At 37.9% G+C, this 20,290-nt stretch overlaps 2 protein-coding genes across 3 annotated transcripts; both read left to right on the top strand.

Moving 5' to 3' along the window:
• The first annotated feature begins 1,537 nt into the window (after positions 1-1,537).
• LOC127158883 (granzyme G-like) lies at positions 1,538-12,171 on the top strand. Of its 2 annotated transcripts, none has more exons than XM_051101850.1 (5): positions 1,538-1,631; positions 11,110-11,260; positions 11,382-11,523; positions 11,602-11,853; positions 11,952-12,171. In XM_051101850.1, exons 1-5 carry the CDS (start codon positions 1,574-1,576, stop codon positions 12,108-12,110), a joined length of 762 nt encoding a protein of 253 aa, XP_050957807.1. In that variant the 5' UTR covers positions 1,538-1,573; the 3' UTR covers positions 12,111-12,171. The 2 variants fall into 2 exon arrangements, with proteins under 2 accessions (XP_050957807.1, XP_050957806.1); XM_051101849.1 differs by lacking the exon at positions 1,538-1,631 and adding an exon at positions 10,886-11,030.
• A 992-nt stretch (positions 12,172-13,163) lies between these two features.
• Positions 13,164-14,539, top strand: LOC127158885 (granzyme G-like). Its single transcript, XM_051101852.1, has 5 exons — positions 13,164-13,258; positions 13,383-13,530; positions 13,721-13,862; positions 13,946-14,197; positions 14,297-14,539. The coding sequence occupies exons 1-5, from the start codon at positions 13,201-13,203 to the stop codon at positions 14,447-14,449; spliced, it is 753 nt and encodes a 250-aa protein (XP_050957809.1). The 5' UTR covers positions 13,164-13,200; the 3' UTR covers positions 14,450-14,539.
• Positions 14,540-20,290: the final 5,751 nt, after the last annotated feature.

Raw genomic sequence — 20,290 nt, 5'->3', positions numbered from 1 at the left:
ATTAAAAATCAAAATGGCAAGATCCACTAGAGGTTTGCTTTTCTTACATTTCAACTGACATTGCGTTTTTCTAGTTGTAAAGGTTAAAAACCGGGGTGCCCAAACTTGGTCCTGGTCCTTGGTTTAGCTCCAACTTGCCTCAACACACCTGCCAGGGGGTTTCTAGTATGCCTAGTAAGAGCTTGATTAGCTGTTTCAGGCGTGTTTAATTGAGGCTGGAGCTAAAATCAGTAGGACACCTCCCTCCAGGACCGAGTTTGGGCACCCCTGGTTTAAAACAATGTTAAGATACTGACAAACAGTAGTGTTTCCTTAGACTCGGACTCGGCCCTTTGGGACTCAGACTTGAGTTCGAGTTGGCCCATTTTGGACTCGGACTCGTCTCGGACTCGACTGGTTAAAGACTCGAAATCAACCTGGGTGGACTCGAACCCAACACTATTCTTTAGGATCTTAACGAAAAGTCTATAATATACGTTGGTTAAAAATTCTGGTAGTGTAAAACAACACCCTTTTTTCACCCTTGCCAAAATCAGCTCTGCAAAAATCATCCCATTCTGGTCGAGGCTGCTTTAAATGCAAATGAGCTCTGCTCGCCCCGCCCCTCTCTTTTCTCTGTGGAGTGACGAGCCTGTTTACCTTAGCCGCATTTAGCCGTGTTTAGCCGCTAAACTTGCTAACTAGCACATTATTAGGAAAGGCGATCACGAAAAGATTCATAAAAAGAAAAAAAATAACCCTTATACTCACTTCTGCTGTAAGTGAAGCTGGCTCATGAATGATTCACATGAACATAGACGGATATATGTAGATCAGGAGATGCATTCTCTTCACAAACAAACATAATCCACTGCATCTTCAGCAGCTCAGATGTCGGGAGTAAATAACGACCACTATGTTCATTATTACATCCAGCAACACAACACCTCAATCGCTCAATCGGAGATTTCTTGTCTAACTTACATCCCTGCTCCGGCATCAAAACATGGAGTTTTTGAATCTTTATGAATCTGACCCCTGAGGCCATTTGTGGTCATCAGCTCATCTGTGGTTCCAGCAGTTTTACTATAATATTCTATGACTTGTATCTTGAGCATTGCAAAACTGTTCTGCTTTTGCAACACAAACCATGATCAATTAAGAAATACTTGTCACACACATAAAATGTAGTCCTACTGAGTAAAAAAAAAAAAATAAATAATAGTGTATTTAGTTACATTCTGTAGAACTTCACAGATCATTAAAACATTGCAAAAATCATATAGACATATGACCTATGTACTTTAAGGAATATTTTGGGTTCAGGGTTCAGGGTTTGGGTTCAAGTTGCTCACTGTTTCAGTATAACCATAAGACAAATAAATACAAAAAGCCATTTTCATTTTCTGACATCCAGAGCTACTTGCACACATGCATGCAGATATCAAGAAGTAACACAAATTATATCTTCTTACTATCAGTGTTTCTGACACCACAAGCTGAGAAAAAAAGGCTTACAGGCAGCTCAGTGTCTCCACCCATCCTTATATTTATACAGTGTTTTATCAGCAAAAGCTCACTGATTGTCTTCATCATGACCATCATCTCTCTGCTCCTGCTGACCTCTCTGCTGCCACACCTGACCTTCACTGGTGAGACTGATTATATAACAGCATATTATATTAATTGGTATGTGCTGAATAAGCTGACTAATAGTTCTATCTCTCTCTCTCAGCTCATGTGAAGGTGGGTATAGTGAACGGCACAGAAGCAAAACCCCACTCCAGACCATACATGGTTTCTATTCAGGAGAGTAAGTCACATATCTGCGGTGGATTCCTCATCTCTGATGAATTTGTCTTGACTGCTGCACATTGCTGGAATGGGTAAGAGTTTTGTTTAGTCTAAACTGCAATTTTGCAACTGCATTGCCACAGTATAATATATAGGATTACATAAATGCAAATTTCTCTTTCAACAGATATCCACAGATTCTGACGGTTGTGGTTGGTGCTCATGACTTAAAGAAAAAAAAGATTTTCACAGCGCATCAGAGTGAAGTCCTACATCCCACATCCATACTATACAACCATATGTTTTGCTTCGGAATGACATCATGCTTTTGAGGGTAACAACCTGTTATACATTTAGTTGTTCAAAATAATATCTGATCAGGAAACGGTGGCATAAATCTGACTAACATGTTTTAATTCTATTTAATTCTATTTTATATACAAACCAGCCCTTTCAGGGCTTCTGTACTAACCTCAAAAACTGCAGAATAAATCAACTTCAGTTCAGACTTATAAAAGATAAGATCATTTTATATAAAAAATAAAATGATAACATCTATTTATTAATTATGTTTATGTTTTTGAATTACAGCTACAGAAAAAAAGTCAAACTAAGCAAGTACGTTACATGGATACCATTACCAAAAAAAGGAGAAGATGTTAATGCAAATACTTACTGTAGTGTTGCGGGCTGGGGAAGATTACAGACTAATGGCACAGGAAGCAAGCTTCTAATAAAGGCATACGTGACTACAATAAATAGCGCAGTGTGTCAACGTAAATGGGGATTCATCTATTCTGCCTTACAGATGATCTGTGTGTATGGCCGCGGTGGATCCTGCAAAGTATGTATGAGCTGAACATATATGAACTGATTTCACTAGTGATATGCTGATCTTTGTTTTTTAACAGGGAGATTCAGGAGGTCCTTTGGTTTGTGGAAACACTGCAGTTGGTGTCACTTCCTTTGGGAGCAAAATGCACTGCAATTCACTTGAGCATCCTAATGTGTATACTAGGATTTCAGCATTTCTTCAATGGATCCACCAGGTCATTAGAAATGTTAAGTGACTTTATAAAACATAACGAAGAAAGAGATGTTTTTCTTAAAATCTTTTGTAAATCTTTCAATAAAAGTATCAATCATGGCAAATAATCAGTCGAAGTGTCCTCATTGTCACAGTCTAAAGTCATTTCACATTAGTTTACTTCCCATCTTTATGATGTTCTTTATTTTCTTGTTACAAAAATAGTTTGTAACTGAAACCCTGGTAAAAGAAGGACTATTGCTGACATTTGTTGCATTATTCCTAACTATGTAAGTAAAAAATGTCTTGACATAAATAAATAAATAAATAAATAAATAAAAAATCATGAACAAAATTAATTTGGTATCTCACTTTATAACAAAAAGCCAGTGTGTGGACTAGACTTATTTAAAGTAAATCATTTCTCACAACATCTTTAATCCAAAAATCTGTACAACAACCACTGGGCTTCTCTATACTTCAAGGTTTTATACTGTATCTGAAGCTAAATAAAAAAGTTTTCCATTGATGTATGGTTTGTTAGGATAGGATAATATTTGGCTGAGATACAACTACTTGAAAATCTGGAATCTGAGGGTGCAAAAAAAAATAAATAAATAAAAAAAAAATCAAAATATTGAGAAAATCACCTTTACAGTTGTCCAAATTAAGTTCTTAGCAATGCATATCTTCATGGAACATGATCTTTAACTAATATCCTAATAATTTTTATTGCCATAAAATAAACATTTATAATTTTGACCCATACAATGTATTTTAGGCTATGGCTACAAATATACCAGTGCTACTTAACACTCCTGTTACCCTACAATCCACAATTTGACCCCAGCAAGTGAAACCTCCAGAATATGACTTTTTTTTTTTTTACTAAAATTTTGTGTCAGGTCATTTATCCCCTTGTTGACTACTTAAATAGGCCTTTTAAATAAACCACCCACCCCTTATACATCCAGAATACCTATTGCATGACTATGGACAAATTCACAAATCACCAAATGAACTCACTGATTGACCTAAAATTGGAAAAGTGTATATGTTTTTGGTGTTGGTATTTGTTGTCTTCTATTTACAAGTATATATTTTTGTAATTTATAACATTTGGAAAGAATAACAATTTATTTTATCAAGGATAGTAAAATGAATTCAACTAAAGATACCTATGAAAAGTAATGTGAGCATTGTGTCAAGACTTGTTCTATGCAACTTTTTATGCAAATGTACAAGTTTGCATAAAAAACTGCATAGACAGAATATGAACAGCATTTTTTTTTCTTACAGCCCACCAGAAGACCCACCAGCCTTTTACCTGCATTACTTTGCAGGGCGTTTAATGTGGAAAAATATATATCACATGTGATATTATTGCCATATAGTCCCTCAGCCATGTCTAGTACAACCCTCATGCTCAGATTTTTTTTTTTTTTTCTCTCGGGTGCTTCTCCGTGGGATGTACAAGTGTACTTCATAACTTCATATTTCAGGCATAGATGGACTGTGCTTCTCATGCAGCCCATATTCGTATGCCATATTTGGCTGGTTTGTTTATGATGTATTGTCTGAAGGGGCATAAAATGGAACCAGACAGTCATCCACATTGATGGGGGGAGTGGATTGTAAAGTAAGGTGACCAGACGTGCCACTTCCCAGGACATGTTCAGCACAGGATTTCTAATTTGCCTAAAATAACCAGGTGTTGTTATATGACATCAAAGGCCCCCAGCACTGCATGTTTTGTATGTCTCCCTTATGAGACACACCCAGCTCAGGTCTTCTCTACTAAGGCAGTCTCTACTAATGAGCTGATGAGTTGAATCAGGTGTGTTAGATGAGGGAGACACACAAAATGTGCAGGGTTGGGGGCCTCCAGGACATACACCATACACCGTCTTTCCCTCTGAGTTTGACATTTCAAGTATATCCTTTTCAGTTGGTGGTGTAATGAAAAGCTCAAATGCTGATTTTATATCTTTGGACATGGCTGACAGCATATCTGGTGGGCCCTGCAACCATTTTGATGACATTAGCAGCACTAAGTCTTCCCAGTTATTCAGATGGGGAGCGGGACCATAATAACTTTCCATTTGTGTAAGGTAATGTGTCTGCTGGTGGTTGAGAGACAAAAGAAGATCAACACTAGGAGTCTCATTCTCATCTGGAGGAGGATGCCTCATAATCAGGGTCCTCCTCAGCATTATCTTCTGTCTTAGACCCATTCTCGTCTGTCACTTTCACTGTCAAAAAAATGTAGCAAAATCTTATTGACGGTAAAGCTTTACTTAGAGGCCATTTTCAACAGAGAGAAAGCATAAAGGGAGAGCCCACAAAACACAAAGAAAAATGGTTCAGAAGGCTTCTGTGTGAGCATTTATATGTTTGCTCCTCCCAGAACACTATGAGAATTATGTTTTGAATACTATACTAAATATATAAAATTACAGTAAAAATAAAATTATCAAATATTATATATTTCTTATGTTTTTACAGATAGAAGAGTTCCCTCCATTAAATTAGGAAAAAAAAGTCATTTTAAATCTGAAGCATTAAAAAAAAATTAATGAAGTTAATCATATTTTTACAGTTAAACATTGCATGGGGTCAAGTTTAAACAGGGATCCAGGGTCAAGTTGACAGCTGATGTAAATGTAAGTATTTTTTAAATAAAAAAAAAAAAAAAAAAGCTCTACAGGGATACCCATTTTTAAATGTATTTAACACATTGAAAGCTTAGCCAAGTTGAACAGCTGATCATAGCTGTACAGGGATACCCATTTTTAAATGTATTTACTTGTAGACCTACTGCAAGTGATTTTCAGTGGTGGAAATCCATTTATCCTTTCCTGAAACTTCTGCGTCGCTAGCATTTTTTAGATGTGATGTGAACAGCCATGAGTAGCTGACTGTCTGGTGCAGTCACATCAACCTGGAGCTTAACATGCTCAAAACAGTGGAGATGACTTGTGGCCCACATTCCCCATCATGAACAGCACAGTGGCAGTAGTGGAGTCATTCAGGTTCCTGGGCACCTGAAGTGGGACTATCACATTGGCTCCATTGTGAAAAAGGCCTAGCAGAGGTTGTATTTCCTTCACCAGCTGAAGTTCAACCCACCACAGGAGCTGCTCACACAATTCAACTCTGCTGTCACTGAGTCTGTCCTCTGCACTTCAATAACTGTCTGGTCTGGTTGAGCTACCAAATCAGACATCAGAAGATTACAACGGACAGTCCAGACTGCTAAAAAGATTTCTGGAGCCCCACCCAAAGGACCTATACTCTTCCAGAGCAAGGAAGAAAGCAGGTAAAATCATCATTGACTCCACTCACACTGGCCGTAACCTCTTTGAAGAACAATATAGGCACTAGAACATCTAAATAAATAGATGTAAATGGGGTCAATTTGTAAATGTTAAAGTGTTTCAATAATATAGCCATTTCCACATTCTGAAAATACAGACAGAGCTACATGCACACATGCATATCTTATATCTTGTATATTGTGGTTTCACATATCAGATGATGCAAATGACTAGAATTGACACAAATGATATCTTCTTACTATCAGTGTTACTGACACTAGAAGATGAGGAAAGAAAGAGAAAAAAAAAAAAGTGTTTTACTAGCTCGCTGATTGTCTTCATGATAACCATCATCTCTCTGCTCCTGCTGGTCTCTCTGCTGCCACCTGACCTTCACTGGTGAGACTGAAGATATAACAGCATATTGTGCTGATTGGTAAAGAATATTTAATTAGTATTCACTGAAGAAGCTGACTTATAGCACACTCTCTCAGCTCATGTGAATGTGGGTATAGTGAACGGCACAAAGCAAAATCCCACTCCAGACCTTACATGTTTTCTCTTCAGAGGAGCTGTAAACATGTCTGTGGTGGACAAGTACCAGATTGCTGAGAGCAATTTCTAAGTAAGTGGGCATCACCACTGTGAGTACCAGTCCCTGCTGCCATCAAACCGATGGACTAGTTGAGAGATTCATCCAGTCGCTGAAGACCATTCTGCAGAAGTTTGTTGCAGACACATGACGTGACTGGGACAAGGGGCTACCCTTTGTCCTGTTTGCATATTGGGAAGTACCTCAATCCTTGAGCAGTTTCTAGGTGAGACCCCAGAGACACCCTAAAATCTGAGACCTGAGATCTGAGGATCTGCAGGAGCGGATAGGACAGACCACAGGCCTGCATTGAAACTGCAATTTAGACCTTCAACCTATTAACCATCATTGTTCCTTCAGAAAAACCTGGTATGTTTTGACAAAAAACTAAATTTTTTTGCAACTGAAGAAAAAAAACACAAATGTCTTAGATGACATGTGGGTGAGTAAATTATCAGAAAATTTCTCCTTTAACTTCTTTCTTAAGATTTTCATGAATCTGACCCCTGTTTAGAGGGCAGTTGTGGAATGCATCTTTGTTCCGACAGATAAAAAGAAAAAAACTGTTCTGCTTTTTGAAGGAGAGATCATTGTAATGCACATACAATGAAGCCAGCTAAAAAAATATATATAAGCCTACAAAAGTGAATGCACAGACCATTTTAACTTTGCAAAAATCATATAGACATATGACCAGACATATGACCTGTACTAGGAATATTTTGGGTTCAGGTTCAAGTTGCGCTCAGTCAACAGTATAATGTTGATCCAGATCTACTCGCACACATGCATATCTTGTGTCTGGTGGTTTTATATAGCAGTTGATGCAGATGCCAAGAAGTAACACAAATTATATCTTCTTACTATCAGTGTTACTTAGACCACAAGCTGTGAAAGAAGGCTTACAGGCAGCTCAGGGTCTCCAACCATCCTTATATTTATGCAGTATTTTATCAGCAAAAGCTCCCTGTGTCACAACACGCGAGATACAAAGGCGCAACACGAAGATGAAATGCAATGAAAAGTCTTTAATATAATCCACACTTAAATCCACACAGGTAAATCCACAAAAGGTAGGTAGGAACACGTTTATTCATTGACGAGACCAGACACCAAACATCGAACTGAATACAACTTATAAAGGTAGGCTAATGATAGACAGACAGGTGCAGGTGATTAACTAAAATGACAATAACAAGGACAGGAACAGGAACACCATATATGGGCACATGAGGGAAAAACCAATACAAAATAGTCCAGGGGTGTGACAGTCCTCCCAGAAGGCGTGACCTCATGCCGTAGAAAAAAAAAAATGGGGGTACAAACAAAGGGGACTTAGGAAGTGGATGTGGGATGGAAAAAGGAAGTCAGTGCAGGAGGAGGCTCTGGTGGAGGATGGACTCCTGGGGGAAGACAACAAACAAAGTTCAGGGTGGTGGGTTCAGGGTAAACTGATACTTTGGAATGGTGGGATTAAAGGGGGCATGTCTGCATGTATATCCTTATCAAAGTTTATCAGGTCCATTAGTCCCAGTTCCAAGCTCAGCTCACCCTCAGCTGAGGTGCAGTGGGTGGGGCTTTCCTCTGCATCCTTGCGCTCCACTGAGAATTCCTCCATCACAAGCGATGTTGCCAGCTCTCGCACATGGTCAGACGTGATGGGCTCAGGCTCCAGGGCGATCCTCAGCTCTGTCGCTATCCTTTGCTGAAAAGCTAGCATTTTCCACTTGTTTTTAGACAAGATGTGAACGGCCATGAGGTTGAGTAGCTGCTGTCTGGTGTAGTCACACCAACCTGGAGCTTAACATGCTCAAAACAGTGGAGATGACTGTGGCCCACATTCCCCATCATGAACAGCACAGTGGCAGCAGTGGAGTCATTCAGGTTCCTGGGCACCTGAACCACATTGACTCCATTGTGAAAAAGGCCTAGCAGAGGTTGTACATCCTTCACCAGCTGAGGAAGTTCAACCCACTACAGGAGCTGCTCACACAGTTCTGCTCGGCTGTCACTGAGTCTGTCCTTTGCACTTAACAATAACTGTCTGGTCTGGACCAAAACAGACATCAGATGATTACAGCAGACAGTCCAGACTGCTGATAAGATTTCTGGAGCCCCACCCAAAATACCTATACACTTCCAGAGTGAGGAAGAAAGCAGGCAAAATCATCACTGACTCCACTCACCCTGGCCGTAACCTCTTTGAACTGTTGCCATCTGGACATTGACTCAGAACAATATAGGCACTAAAACATCTAAATAAATAGATGTAAATGGGGTCAATTTGTAAATGTTAAAGTGTTTCAATAATATAGCCATTTCCACATTCTGAAAATACAGACAGAGCTACATGCACACATGCATATCTTGTATATTGTGGTTTCATGTATCAGGTGATGCAGATGACTAGAATTGACACATGATATCTTCTTACTATCAGTGTTACTGACACTAGAGGATGAGAAAAGAAAGAAAAAACAAACTGTGTTTTACTAGCTCACTGATTGTCTTCATGATAACCATCATCTCTCTGCTCCTACTGGCCTCTCTGCTGCCACACCTGACCTTTGTCCTGTTTGCAAATAGGGAAGTACCTCAAGCCTTGACCAGTTTATGGGTGAGACCCAAAAGACACCCTAAAATTGGACCATGTTAATAAATCCCAAAGGGCTAAGATGCAAGACCTCCTCGACCGTTTCCATTGCTGTTCCTTCAGAGGCCTGGGCAGACAAAACTGATACACCACAACATCCACCTTATAGTTACAAACCACAAAACATCCATCTTCTGCAATATACCCTTTGTTGACAATCTGCAAACAGATCACGGAACATCACCACCTTGGATCTGTGTAAGGGGTACTGGCAGGTGCCCCTCTAAACTCCAAACCCTACACTGCATTCAGGTCACCGGTAGGACTGTTTCAGTTTATGATTCTGCCTTTTGGGCTGACACCTACTACTTCCAGTGACAGTGATGAATCGAGTTTTTCAGGGCTGTGAAGAGTGGTCTGTGGCATACTTGGACGATGTAGTGATCTACAGCAACACCTAGGCAGACCACCCTGGAAAACCTACAACAAACTCTAAAAAAGATTCAAGCAGCGGGCCTATCCTTGAATGTGGCGAAGTGTGAGTGGGCTAGGCAAGAGACCAGTTACCTGGAATACCATCTGGGCAATGGTGAACTGTGAGCCAAGGTGTGCTAAGTGGAAGTGATTCAGTGCAGTCCCCGACCTTGGACAAAAAAGGAGGTAAAGTCCTTTCTGGGCCTAGTGGGCTGGTATTGTCGATTCATCCTTTGACTAATATTGCAACACCATTGACAGACATTGACAGGGAATAAGCCTGTGGCATGGACTGGTGCCTGTGAGAAGGCATTCAAAACCCTAAAAGAGAGGATGTTCTCCGGCCCAGTCCTATAAAGCCTTAACTTCATTCAACGGTTCTTAGTGTAAGCTGATGCTTCAGAGAAGGAAATGGAGCGGTACTAGCCAAGGGGACTGCGGGAGAGGAAAAGCCAGGCGTGTTCCTGAGCAGGAAACAATTGCCCAGAGAGACTGGAAGCCCTCCAGTATTACCTCCTGGGAAGAGAGTTTGGAGATAGAGCCACTCAATGAAGGATCACAATGCCCAAATTATGTATGGCTAGAGAGCTATACCTACACCTTCAAGATAAAACATTGCCCTGGAAGGTTAAATCTGGTAGCCAACAATTTGACATCACATTGTACAGATTCTGCAAATGGCTTTTTCTGAGACACTGCTTATGATTTATGGAGATTACAAAAAGGGGTGGGTAGATTTTAATAATTATAGGGTGGTTGTGTACATACACTGCCATCACACATTTACTTTTAAACACTGTGTAAAAGTGAATTTTGCACAATATGTCCCAAAAGAGGTCTTTCTTCTCTATGACCTACAGTATACTTAAAGGAATATTTTGGGTTCAGGGTTCAGGTTCATGTTGAGCTTAGTCAACAGCATAATGTTGATCACAACAAAATTATTTTCCAAATTAAACAAATTAATACAAAAATCCATTTCCATAAAGCTACATACACACATGCATATCTTAAAGCTTGTGGTTTCATATAACAGTTGATGCAGATGACAAGAAGTAACACAAATAATATCTTCTTACTATCAGTGTTACTAACAACACAAGCTGGGAAAAAAGGCTTACGGCCAGCTCAATGTCTCCACCCATTCTTATATTTGTATTGTGTTTCTCAGTAAGAGCTCAGTGATTGTCTTCATGATGACCATCATCTCTCTGCTCCTGCTGACCTCTCTGCTGCCACAGCTGACCTTCACTGGTGAGACTGATTATATAACAGCATATTATATTAATTGTTTCCTCCTGAATAAGCTGACTTATGACTATCTCTCTCTCAGCTCATGTGAATGTGGGTATAGTGAATGGCAGAGAAGTAAAACCCCACTCCAGACCTTTCATGGTTTCTCTTCAGAAAGACTGTAAACATGTCTGTGGTGGATTCCTCATTTCTGATAGATTTGTCATGACTGCTGCACACTGCAGAAAGAAGTAAGACTTCAATTTAGTCTGAACTGCAATGATGAGTTAAAATCATAATATCATAATTTAAAAAACGTAACTTCTATAATGATGGTATTATTCATTATACTAATACAACTTTCTTACACAGAAATGAGAAACTAACAGCTGTGGTTGGTGCACATGACCTGGAGAAAATAAATGAAGGATCCATCCGCATTGGTGTGAAGTCCTACCACGGGCATCCAGACTTTAACAATAACACTTTTCAGAATGACATTATGCTTTTGAGGGTAACAGTAGTTCAAATGACTCTTTGTAAACAATTAGTCAGTCTGTCTTTTAATAATGATAATATTGTTGTATTACAGCTAGAGAAAGAAGTCGAACAAAATGAGAAAGTCATGAAGATTTCCATGCCAACACAAGAGGGAGACATCAAACCTGATTCTGCCTGCAGTGTCGCCGGCTGGGGAAGACTGAGTCTTAACGGAAAAGAGAGCAAACATCTCATGGAAGCAGACGTGAGGATCATGAATAACACAGAATGCAAAAATAAATGGAAATACATGTTCTCAGCCTCAAAGATGATGTGTGTCTACGGCCATGGAGGAAGCTGTAAAGTATGTAAAAACAATATCAATTGTTTTTACAATTTTACGAGATCATCAGTAAAGAGATGTATAATTTCAATCATGTGTTGATCTGTGTTTCTTCAAAGGGGGATGGAGGAGGACCATTGGTTTGTGGAGACACTGCAGTCGGCATCACTTCCTTTGGTGACTCAAAAGTCTGCAATAGGCCTGATCGACCTGAAGTGTATATAAAGATTTCAGCATACCATGAATGGATCTGCTCCATAATTGCAAATGTTAAGTGATTTTTTTGCAATGAAACAGGATAAAGTATTTGTTTAAATGCTCAATAAACGAATCATGTGTCAGGCATCAATTGTAAGTGGTCCTTATTATCACAGTTTTATTAGTAGTAAGCTACTGAAAAGAATTCAAGTAGACAAAATTACTTATATATCAGCAAAACAAAGAAATTTAAACAGGTTTGGAACAACCTGAGGTTTTGGAACAACCTCTAATTGGGGGAATATCTATATCTTTAAAAGTCTCTTACTGGTCACTGTTTTCAGAAGTTACTCTATGAAAACAGATACAGTTTATGGTAAAGATGCGGTCACATCAGCAAAATTTTGCAGACAAAAGGGTTTATTGTATAGCCATGAATGAAGCACAGCTCACACAGAAGTTACTTCCAAAAGTTGCTTGTTTGGTTAACGTGGTTTTTGTGTGGGAAACTTTCATCATTGCGTGAAATTCTTTATCGTGTGGATTCCTATTAAAGCAACGTGATTTCACTTGCAAAAATTCAACAAACAATGAAAAATGTGACTGCGCTAAAAACAATTCAGAAGCTTCATTCTTAAGAAGAATGAGGAACAGGTTGGCGTCTTTCTCACCTTTGAGGTCTTTCATTCTGTTTACAAAGTGTCAAGAGATACATTTCATCCCAAATGATTTCATTTTCTATCAAAGTAGAGTAACTGAAGATTATCTAAGTTTGTCATCTTTGCACTTCCCGAAACTCACCACCAGATGTCACCATCCACAGCTTTCTAAATTGGACCTTTAAATGGACTGTACAGTATATGGACTGCATATATATAAACTTATAAATATGCCACCTGTTTTAAAGTTGCTTTTCCAATCATATATGCTGATACGTCTGTTAATGAATTGTACATATTCAAGTACCAAAATGTATGACAACTTGCTTAATGCTTCTAGACCAAACCATCTGTGTTCAAGAACAATATTTACTCAGCATTGACACTTAAACCACAAAAAGAAAGAACACAACCAGAACAACTGTCATCTTATGGGCAGCTCAGTGTCTCCACCCACTCTTTCTTTTATACAGAGTTTTGTTAGTGAGAGCTTATTGATTGTTTCTTCATCATGACCATCATCTCTCTGCTCCTGCTGGCCTCTCTGCTGCCACACCTGACCTTCACTGGTGAGACTGATTATATAACAGCATATTATGCATATTTATCATTATATATATATATATATATATATATATATACTTCATTGATATCTGCTGAATAAGCCAAATGACAGCACTATCTCTGTCTCAGCTCATGTGGATGTGGGTATTGTGAACGGCAAAGAAGCAAAACCCCACTCCAGACCTTACATGGTGTCTCTTCAGATAAATGGACACCATCACTGCTGTGGATTCCTCATCTCTGATGAGTTTGTAATGACTGCTGCTCATTGTCAAAAGTAAGACTTTTGTTTTGCTTAAACTGCAATATTGATTGATTATTGATACAGATTATTGATGATTTAGATTTTAGATGAATTGACAGTAGCATATGGTTTACAAAGTTTTGTCATCAAATTATTTATGCTCTTAAAAGAATATATAAAACTGTGAAACAGGTTCATAACTTCTAAGACTTTCTTTCAACAGAAATCAGGTAATGACAGCTGTAGTTGGTGCACATGACCTAAAAAATAAGAATGAGGGGTCTGTCTGCATCGGAGTGAAGTCCTACCACAAGCATCCAGACTATAGCAATGAATCGAACTTGAATGACATTATGCTTTTGAGGGTAAAGTAGGAAATATACACAACAAGTCTTCATAGCTACATAAGGATGGAGGGTGATTAATTTTGTTTGTTTTTTAATTACAGCTAGAGGAAAAGGTCAAACTAAGCACAAATGTTAACTTGATATTAATTAAGAACAAAGAAGAAATCAAATGTACTGTCTGTAGTGTTGCTGGCTGGGGAAAACGGCAGATTAAAGGCTCAGCGAATGATCGTCTAATGGAGGCAAATGTGACCATAATAAAAAACCAACAATGTAAAGAAAAATGGAAAGGAAGTGAGAAATATTCACTCTCAAAGATGATGTGTGCATATGGCCATGGTGGATCCTGCAAAGTATGTACAACAGATAGATCACAGATTTTATTTTTTGAACTGGATTCACTGAGTTTAAACTGATGATTTTAAGTCATGTGTTGATCTGTTTCTTAACAGGGGGATTCTGGGGGTCCTTTGGTTTGTGGAAACACTGCAGTTGGTGTCATGTCATTCGGTGACCGTGAACGCTGTAATTCACCTGAGTATCCTAATGTGTATACTAAGATTTCAGCATATTTTCCATGGATCCGCAAAATAATCAAAAGTTAAATGTTAAGTGACTAATAAATATTTCAATAAAAGGTTCACATGGCAAGCATCAATCATTCAAAGTGTGCTCATTGTCACAACCACATCTAATTACAGTTTTACACAGGATGCAAATTACACAGTGAAATTAATAACAAAGTAATGAGATTAATTAAAGTTAATTAAAGAAAATTTATTATTTAAGATAATTTAAAGTCATGAAATATGAAATTAAAAAAAAAAAAAAAAAAGAAACAATACTCCACAAAATATCACGAAATCTAAAAGCACCAGTAGGTGGCAGCAAATCACAAGTGAGTCATTCAGTCATTCATTCAGTTGATTTGTTCAAACAGCTGATTCATTCAGAAACTAAGCACATGACTGCCTTTATGAATGGCTCATTGAATCACTGACTCACTTGATTCGTTTAAAGACATGGATTTGATTCATTTAGTAAAGAAACACTGATGTGCGTCGATCAGAGATGCGTAACAGTTCTCTCCTAGGGCTTAATTTTCATTGGCGAAATTGACAATGTGTCTAAAATGAAAATATTCGCACCTTTACCTCATCTTCATTTTTTAAGCAAAAACTTTTATGTTACCCATTTTTTCTTTCTACCAGCCAGTGATGATTCTTTTACAACTTTCATTTTACTGACAGAAACACGCTTGTATTTCTTAAGTCGTAAAGAAATTATGTTTTTTGAGGAAAACATTTCAGAAATATTTTTCCATATAAGGACTGATATGGTGCCCCAAGTCTGAACTTCCAAAATGCAGTTTAAAGGAGAAGTCCACTTCCAAAACAAAGATTCACATATAATGTACTCACCCCCTTGTCATCCAAGATGTTCATGTCTTTCTTTCTTCAGTCGTAAAGAAATTATGTTTTTGGACTGATATGGTGCCCCGATTTTGAACTTACAAAATGCAGTTTAAATGCGGCTTCAAACAATCCCAAATGCGGTTGTAAATGATCCCAGCTGAGGAAGAAGAGTCTTATCTAGTGAAACGATTGGTTATTTTCATCAAAAAAAAACAATTTAAATACTTTTTAATCTCAAACGCTCGTCTTGGCTTGCTCTCCCTGCTCTGTGTATTCTGCCTCAAGACAGTTAGGGCATGTCGAAAAACTCGTATTTTCAAAAGTCATTTCAAAATCATCCTACGTCGCTGCAGAAGTACCGACCCAGTCATTGCAAAGTGAACATGCAAAGGAGATCAAACACCCTAAACAAAAAAAAAAAAAGGTAAAACAGTGATATAGAATGATTTTGAAGTTGAGAGAGAACATGAGATGGGAGTTTTTCGAACAGAGTTCAGGCCCTAAGGGAGCATTTCATTAAAAGTATAACAGAAAAAAAACCAGAGTTTCACTAGATAAGACCCTTCTTCATTTCCAACCACATTTGAGATCATTTGAAGCCGCATTTTGGAAGTTCAAAATCGGGGCACCATATCAGTCCATTATATCGAGAAAAATGCTAAAATGTTTTCCTCAAAAAACAATTTCTTTACGACTGAAGAAAGAAAGACATGAACATCTTGGATGACAAGGGGGTGAGTACATTATCGGTAACTCTATATTCTGGACTTTGCTTTAAGTTGAAGGGTAAACTTGATCACAACAGCTTATGTAATGTCAGTACAACCCATCTCAGGGGCTGCCAAAATATCATTTTAAAATCAGATCTACAGAAATGCATCTTAAATAAATCTCTATATTATGCATAGGCTACTTTCTATCCAACCCGCCCTACATCTAGTTTTAATGTCCATCGGGGAGGATCAAGCTTTCTTTAGGGGGTCAGACCCCCCAAATCCCGCTGTAATTTGCACCCTGGTTTTACATGACACACTTCCAATTCATTTCACGTAAGCAAGTATGGCTCATATCTTGCCTTCTTGTTTAGGCAAAGAGTAAAATCTTCAAAACTGATTAGAATTTTTTTTTAATCTGCATTTTTTTTAATCTGTAGAACTGAGCTTGACCTAATTTCTTATGCATCTCACCTCAATCTACCATTGCTAAATCCAAAACATCATTTCAGAACAGCTGATAGAGCAACTGACATGCAATTATGAGAGAAAGAGTGATTAAGCATGTGTGATTTATCTGAATTCTCGACAGAACTACTAATAGTGAAGCTACTTTAAAAACCACAACATTACCACTTCTCTTCTGAGTAGGCTAGATTCTTGCCAGTTATGAAAGAGTGGGTTGGCAGATATGCTGGGTGGGCAAGAATTTTTATGAAAGTTTTTAAACTTTAATGCTATGTCTATAACTCGACAAATAGATAAATAGACAGACAGAGACAGACAGACAGATAGATAGATAGATAGATAGATAGATAGATAGATAGATGGGCTTTTTATACCTTTATTGTGAGAGGACAGTGGAGAGCTGACAGGAAAGAGAGAGGGGAGCAGGATCAGCAAAGGACTATGAAGCGGAAATTCAAACTCAGGTCGCCGTAAGCACAGTTGTGCTATATGTTGTCACACTAACCATGAGGCTATGGGTGCCAATGAGCCCATTGTGTTTTAACAGACCCCCTAAAGCATGCCATGAATTTGGTGGGGGGTAATTGAGAATGAATGGGGGAAAGTTACGTGAGAGGAGGCAATGCCTTCATCGTGATATTACTGGAAATGACTGTTGAATGTTTATGTTCAGCTGTGATTGGTTCATGCGATAAATCCCGCCTGTCTTGTGTTCATGTGCATTCGAGAATCAGTCTGAATCAACAATGGCAGAGCTGTGTAAAAGGCTTTACACAGTAATGCATTACTGTATTCTAATTACTTTTCCTGATAACACTGCGATTACATTTATGTAATTTGATTACAGTTAGTAATGTCAATAATTTATGTACTTTTACTTAAGTAAAATGCACTTTATTGTTTTGTATGCCCTTTCATGTTCAGTATGCCCTTTAATAAATCACTGGAGAATGCGAGCTAAAATTCAGACAAGTAGTACAGCCCCTGGTGAAAAAAACATCAAATGCTGGTAAGGTATGTTTTGATGCTGGTTTTAGGTGGTCGTGTTGCTAGTCAGGGACCAGCATAAACCAGCAAGGACCAGCTTAAACCAGCACCAAAACCTACCTAACCAGCATCCCAGCATCAAAACATACCTACCAGCATATGCTGTTTTTTTCACCAGCGGCATTTAGATACAATTAAAAGTTGTATCATATTTCAAAATTTCACTCGATTTCACATATTTTAGTCTGGCATTATAGTTTGGAAATAGTCCAATTAGTACAATGTGGTTCATTTGAGTTAGTGTGAATGCTGCCATCCTAACCCTGGTGCGCACCAAACAAGCAAACCGAGGACGCTAAAAAGATGGGTCTTTGTCCGCTTCCAAATGAACTCTGGTGCGGTAGAAAGAAATATGAACATGACACAGACCAAATATTTCTAAACGAACCCTAAACAGGAAGTAATGAAAAGATGCGATGCTATGCGACATGATTTCACGAGGGGAACACGCGGTGTATCCAAAACAAAATGAGCAGAGGGCAAATGTGGAGCAACGAGGAGGTAAAGTGGCTTTTATGAGCTCTTTGTGGGTTTGCAGGTGGTGAAAACAAAATCACATACATCCAGCGAGCGCGCTTAGTCTAGCAGATGACACTTAAAGCAGCGCTCAGTAGACTGATCAATGAATGGGTACTTTAATGTCATACACCAGCAGTGCCGCTTTAAGTCGAACAGACCTTTTCCTGTTCAGTGAGTTCCATCACGAAAGATGTGTAACTCAACCCGACCGATCAGATTGTGAACGTATCACTATGCCTTTGGGTTCGGTATCTTTAGATTCACTTTTAAAAAGCCAGTGTGAATGCTAAGCGGACCACGACAAAATGTATCATGTTTCTTTTTGGTCCGGGCCAAATGAATCAAACGAACCGAACTACAAGTGTGAACACACCCTAATATAGGTAAGAATAAATTAGATCCTCCTGGATCAAGCCTCTTCTGACATAAATACAAGGTTGATTCCTCACAGCGTGTCTTCTTCCAAAAACAAAAAAGTGTCCTAGATGAGCTTGATGAATCTTCACACTTTGTTTACAGAGGCGATGTGGGCATTTACATGTTCGCACATCTCACGTGAATGATTATTCTACAGTGAACAGTGTGCGCTGCACGTGGGTTTGATCACATTACAAATAATGAGCTCAGATGGGAAAGACTGGACCTCTTGTTGGTTTCATATGGATTACTTTATCAGAGAATAATTGTTTTTGAAATTACTTACTTCATTTAAAAATAACCACTTTAAGCTTTCTATAGATGTATTTCTCATGTTTGTGTTAAGTATTCGCTGAGTTTTCATTCATTTTTGTGGCACTTTTCAGAAAGAAGTTTAAGGAAACTGAGATAGCTGAAAGCGCACCCTGTTTGTTTTCTTTATTCTACAAAAACAACGGTTTTGCGAGTGTATACAAATAAAAGTAAGCCTTTTACAGTTTCAAGTGATGTATTACTCTTATATGATCAAAAATGACAGAGCATTTTAAGTTGATTTTGCTGTTATCAGGAAAAAAATGCAAGTGATCGTTCAAGCTACTGTTTTGATATTATGTAATTTCTCAGTCAATATTAAATTACTGAAAGAACTATGAATGAATGCTTTGATGACTGATGATGCGAAATTTTCAAAAATAGTTAAAAGTATTAAAAAGAATAGCTGCACATAAGTTCACAACCAAATGTATTGTTTAAATTGTTACTGCCTTGAGTTATTTTAATAAATGTAAAATGCTATGTAATCTAAAAATAAAAACTTGACAAGATTCATACGTGGCTTTATTAAACAGAATATTGTAAAAATATAAAATATAATTGTTTTGTAGTTGTTTTTTTTTTTTTTTTTGGATAGTGTAAGTAATGTTTCTTTAACCAATACAATGTGACTGGGACATGAATTTACATTTTGATTAAAAAAAATAATAATAAAATAAAAGCTTTGAGGATTTTGCCTCCACACCCCGCAACAGAAAAGCTAATAAAACTACAAATATGCACCAATTCTCATATTCATCGTCTTCTCAGTACTCACCCCTTTCTTAAAATTCTCAACATACAGCCCACCTCAGCCTGCTTGAAATGGAAATATCATTATGTCAGAGCCAGGGCTCAGCGCCAGATCCCATTGACAGATAGCTCAACCACTCAGCTACTGTATCTATCTAAGCAATCTGGTGCAGCTTCTGAGAAACGCTCTGTAGTTTTTCAGTAGTGAAACTGTTTTAGTAATGAAATAGCATGTACAGTAATTTAATTTTATACTTTAATATAATTTTAATTACATACATGGAAGTAATTTGTTATTTATATCCTGTTTGTCATATTTATTTGCTTGATCTGTTTTTTTTTTTTTTTGTTTTTTTTTTATTCTCTTGCTCTGCTAGGCTGCAAAGCTCTTTGAAAAAACTGAAATAAAAATAAAAAAAAAACAAAAAAAAAAACAGAAAAAGTAGTAGAAGAAAGAAATCTGTCCCATCTATAATGAACATCCTTCATCAAAATGGATCTTGGCCTATTTAGAAAGACACTGTGCATTTGTAGGTAACAAACTGCAGTTGTTTTATAAACATAATATAATGATATAATTAAAGAACAAAAATGCATGCATACATGCTTCATTTTTTTATCATCTAGACCATCTTTAAATCTGAAGGTGAGAACGGACGTATTAACAGGAATTAATATCTTTTCATCAGTTGCATGTATTACATGCAAAAAACAGAACTTACAGGCAACTCAGTGTCTCCGCCCACCATCAAACTCTATTTATACAGTGTTTGTCAGTGAGTGCTCACTGATTGTCTTCATC

Source organism: Labeo rohita, unplaced genomic scaffold (assembly GCF_022985175.1).
Source record: "Labeo rohita strain BAU-BD-2019 unplaced genomic scaffold, IGBB_LRoh.1.0 scaffold_176, whole genome shotgun sequence".
NCBI classification, from domain to species: Eukaryota; Metazoa; Chordata; class Actinopteri; order Cypriniformes; family Cyprinidae; genus Labeo; species Labeo rohita.
This window is presented reverse-complemented; position numbering and strand designations above follow the sequence as displayed.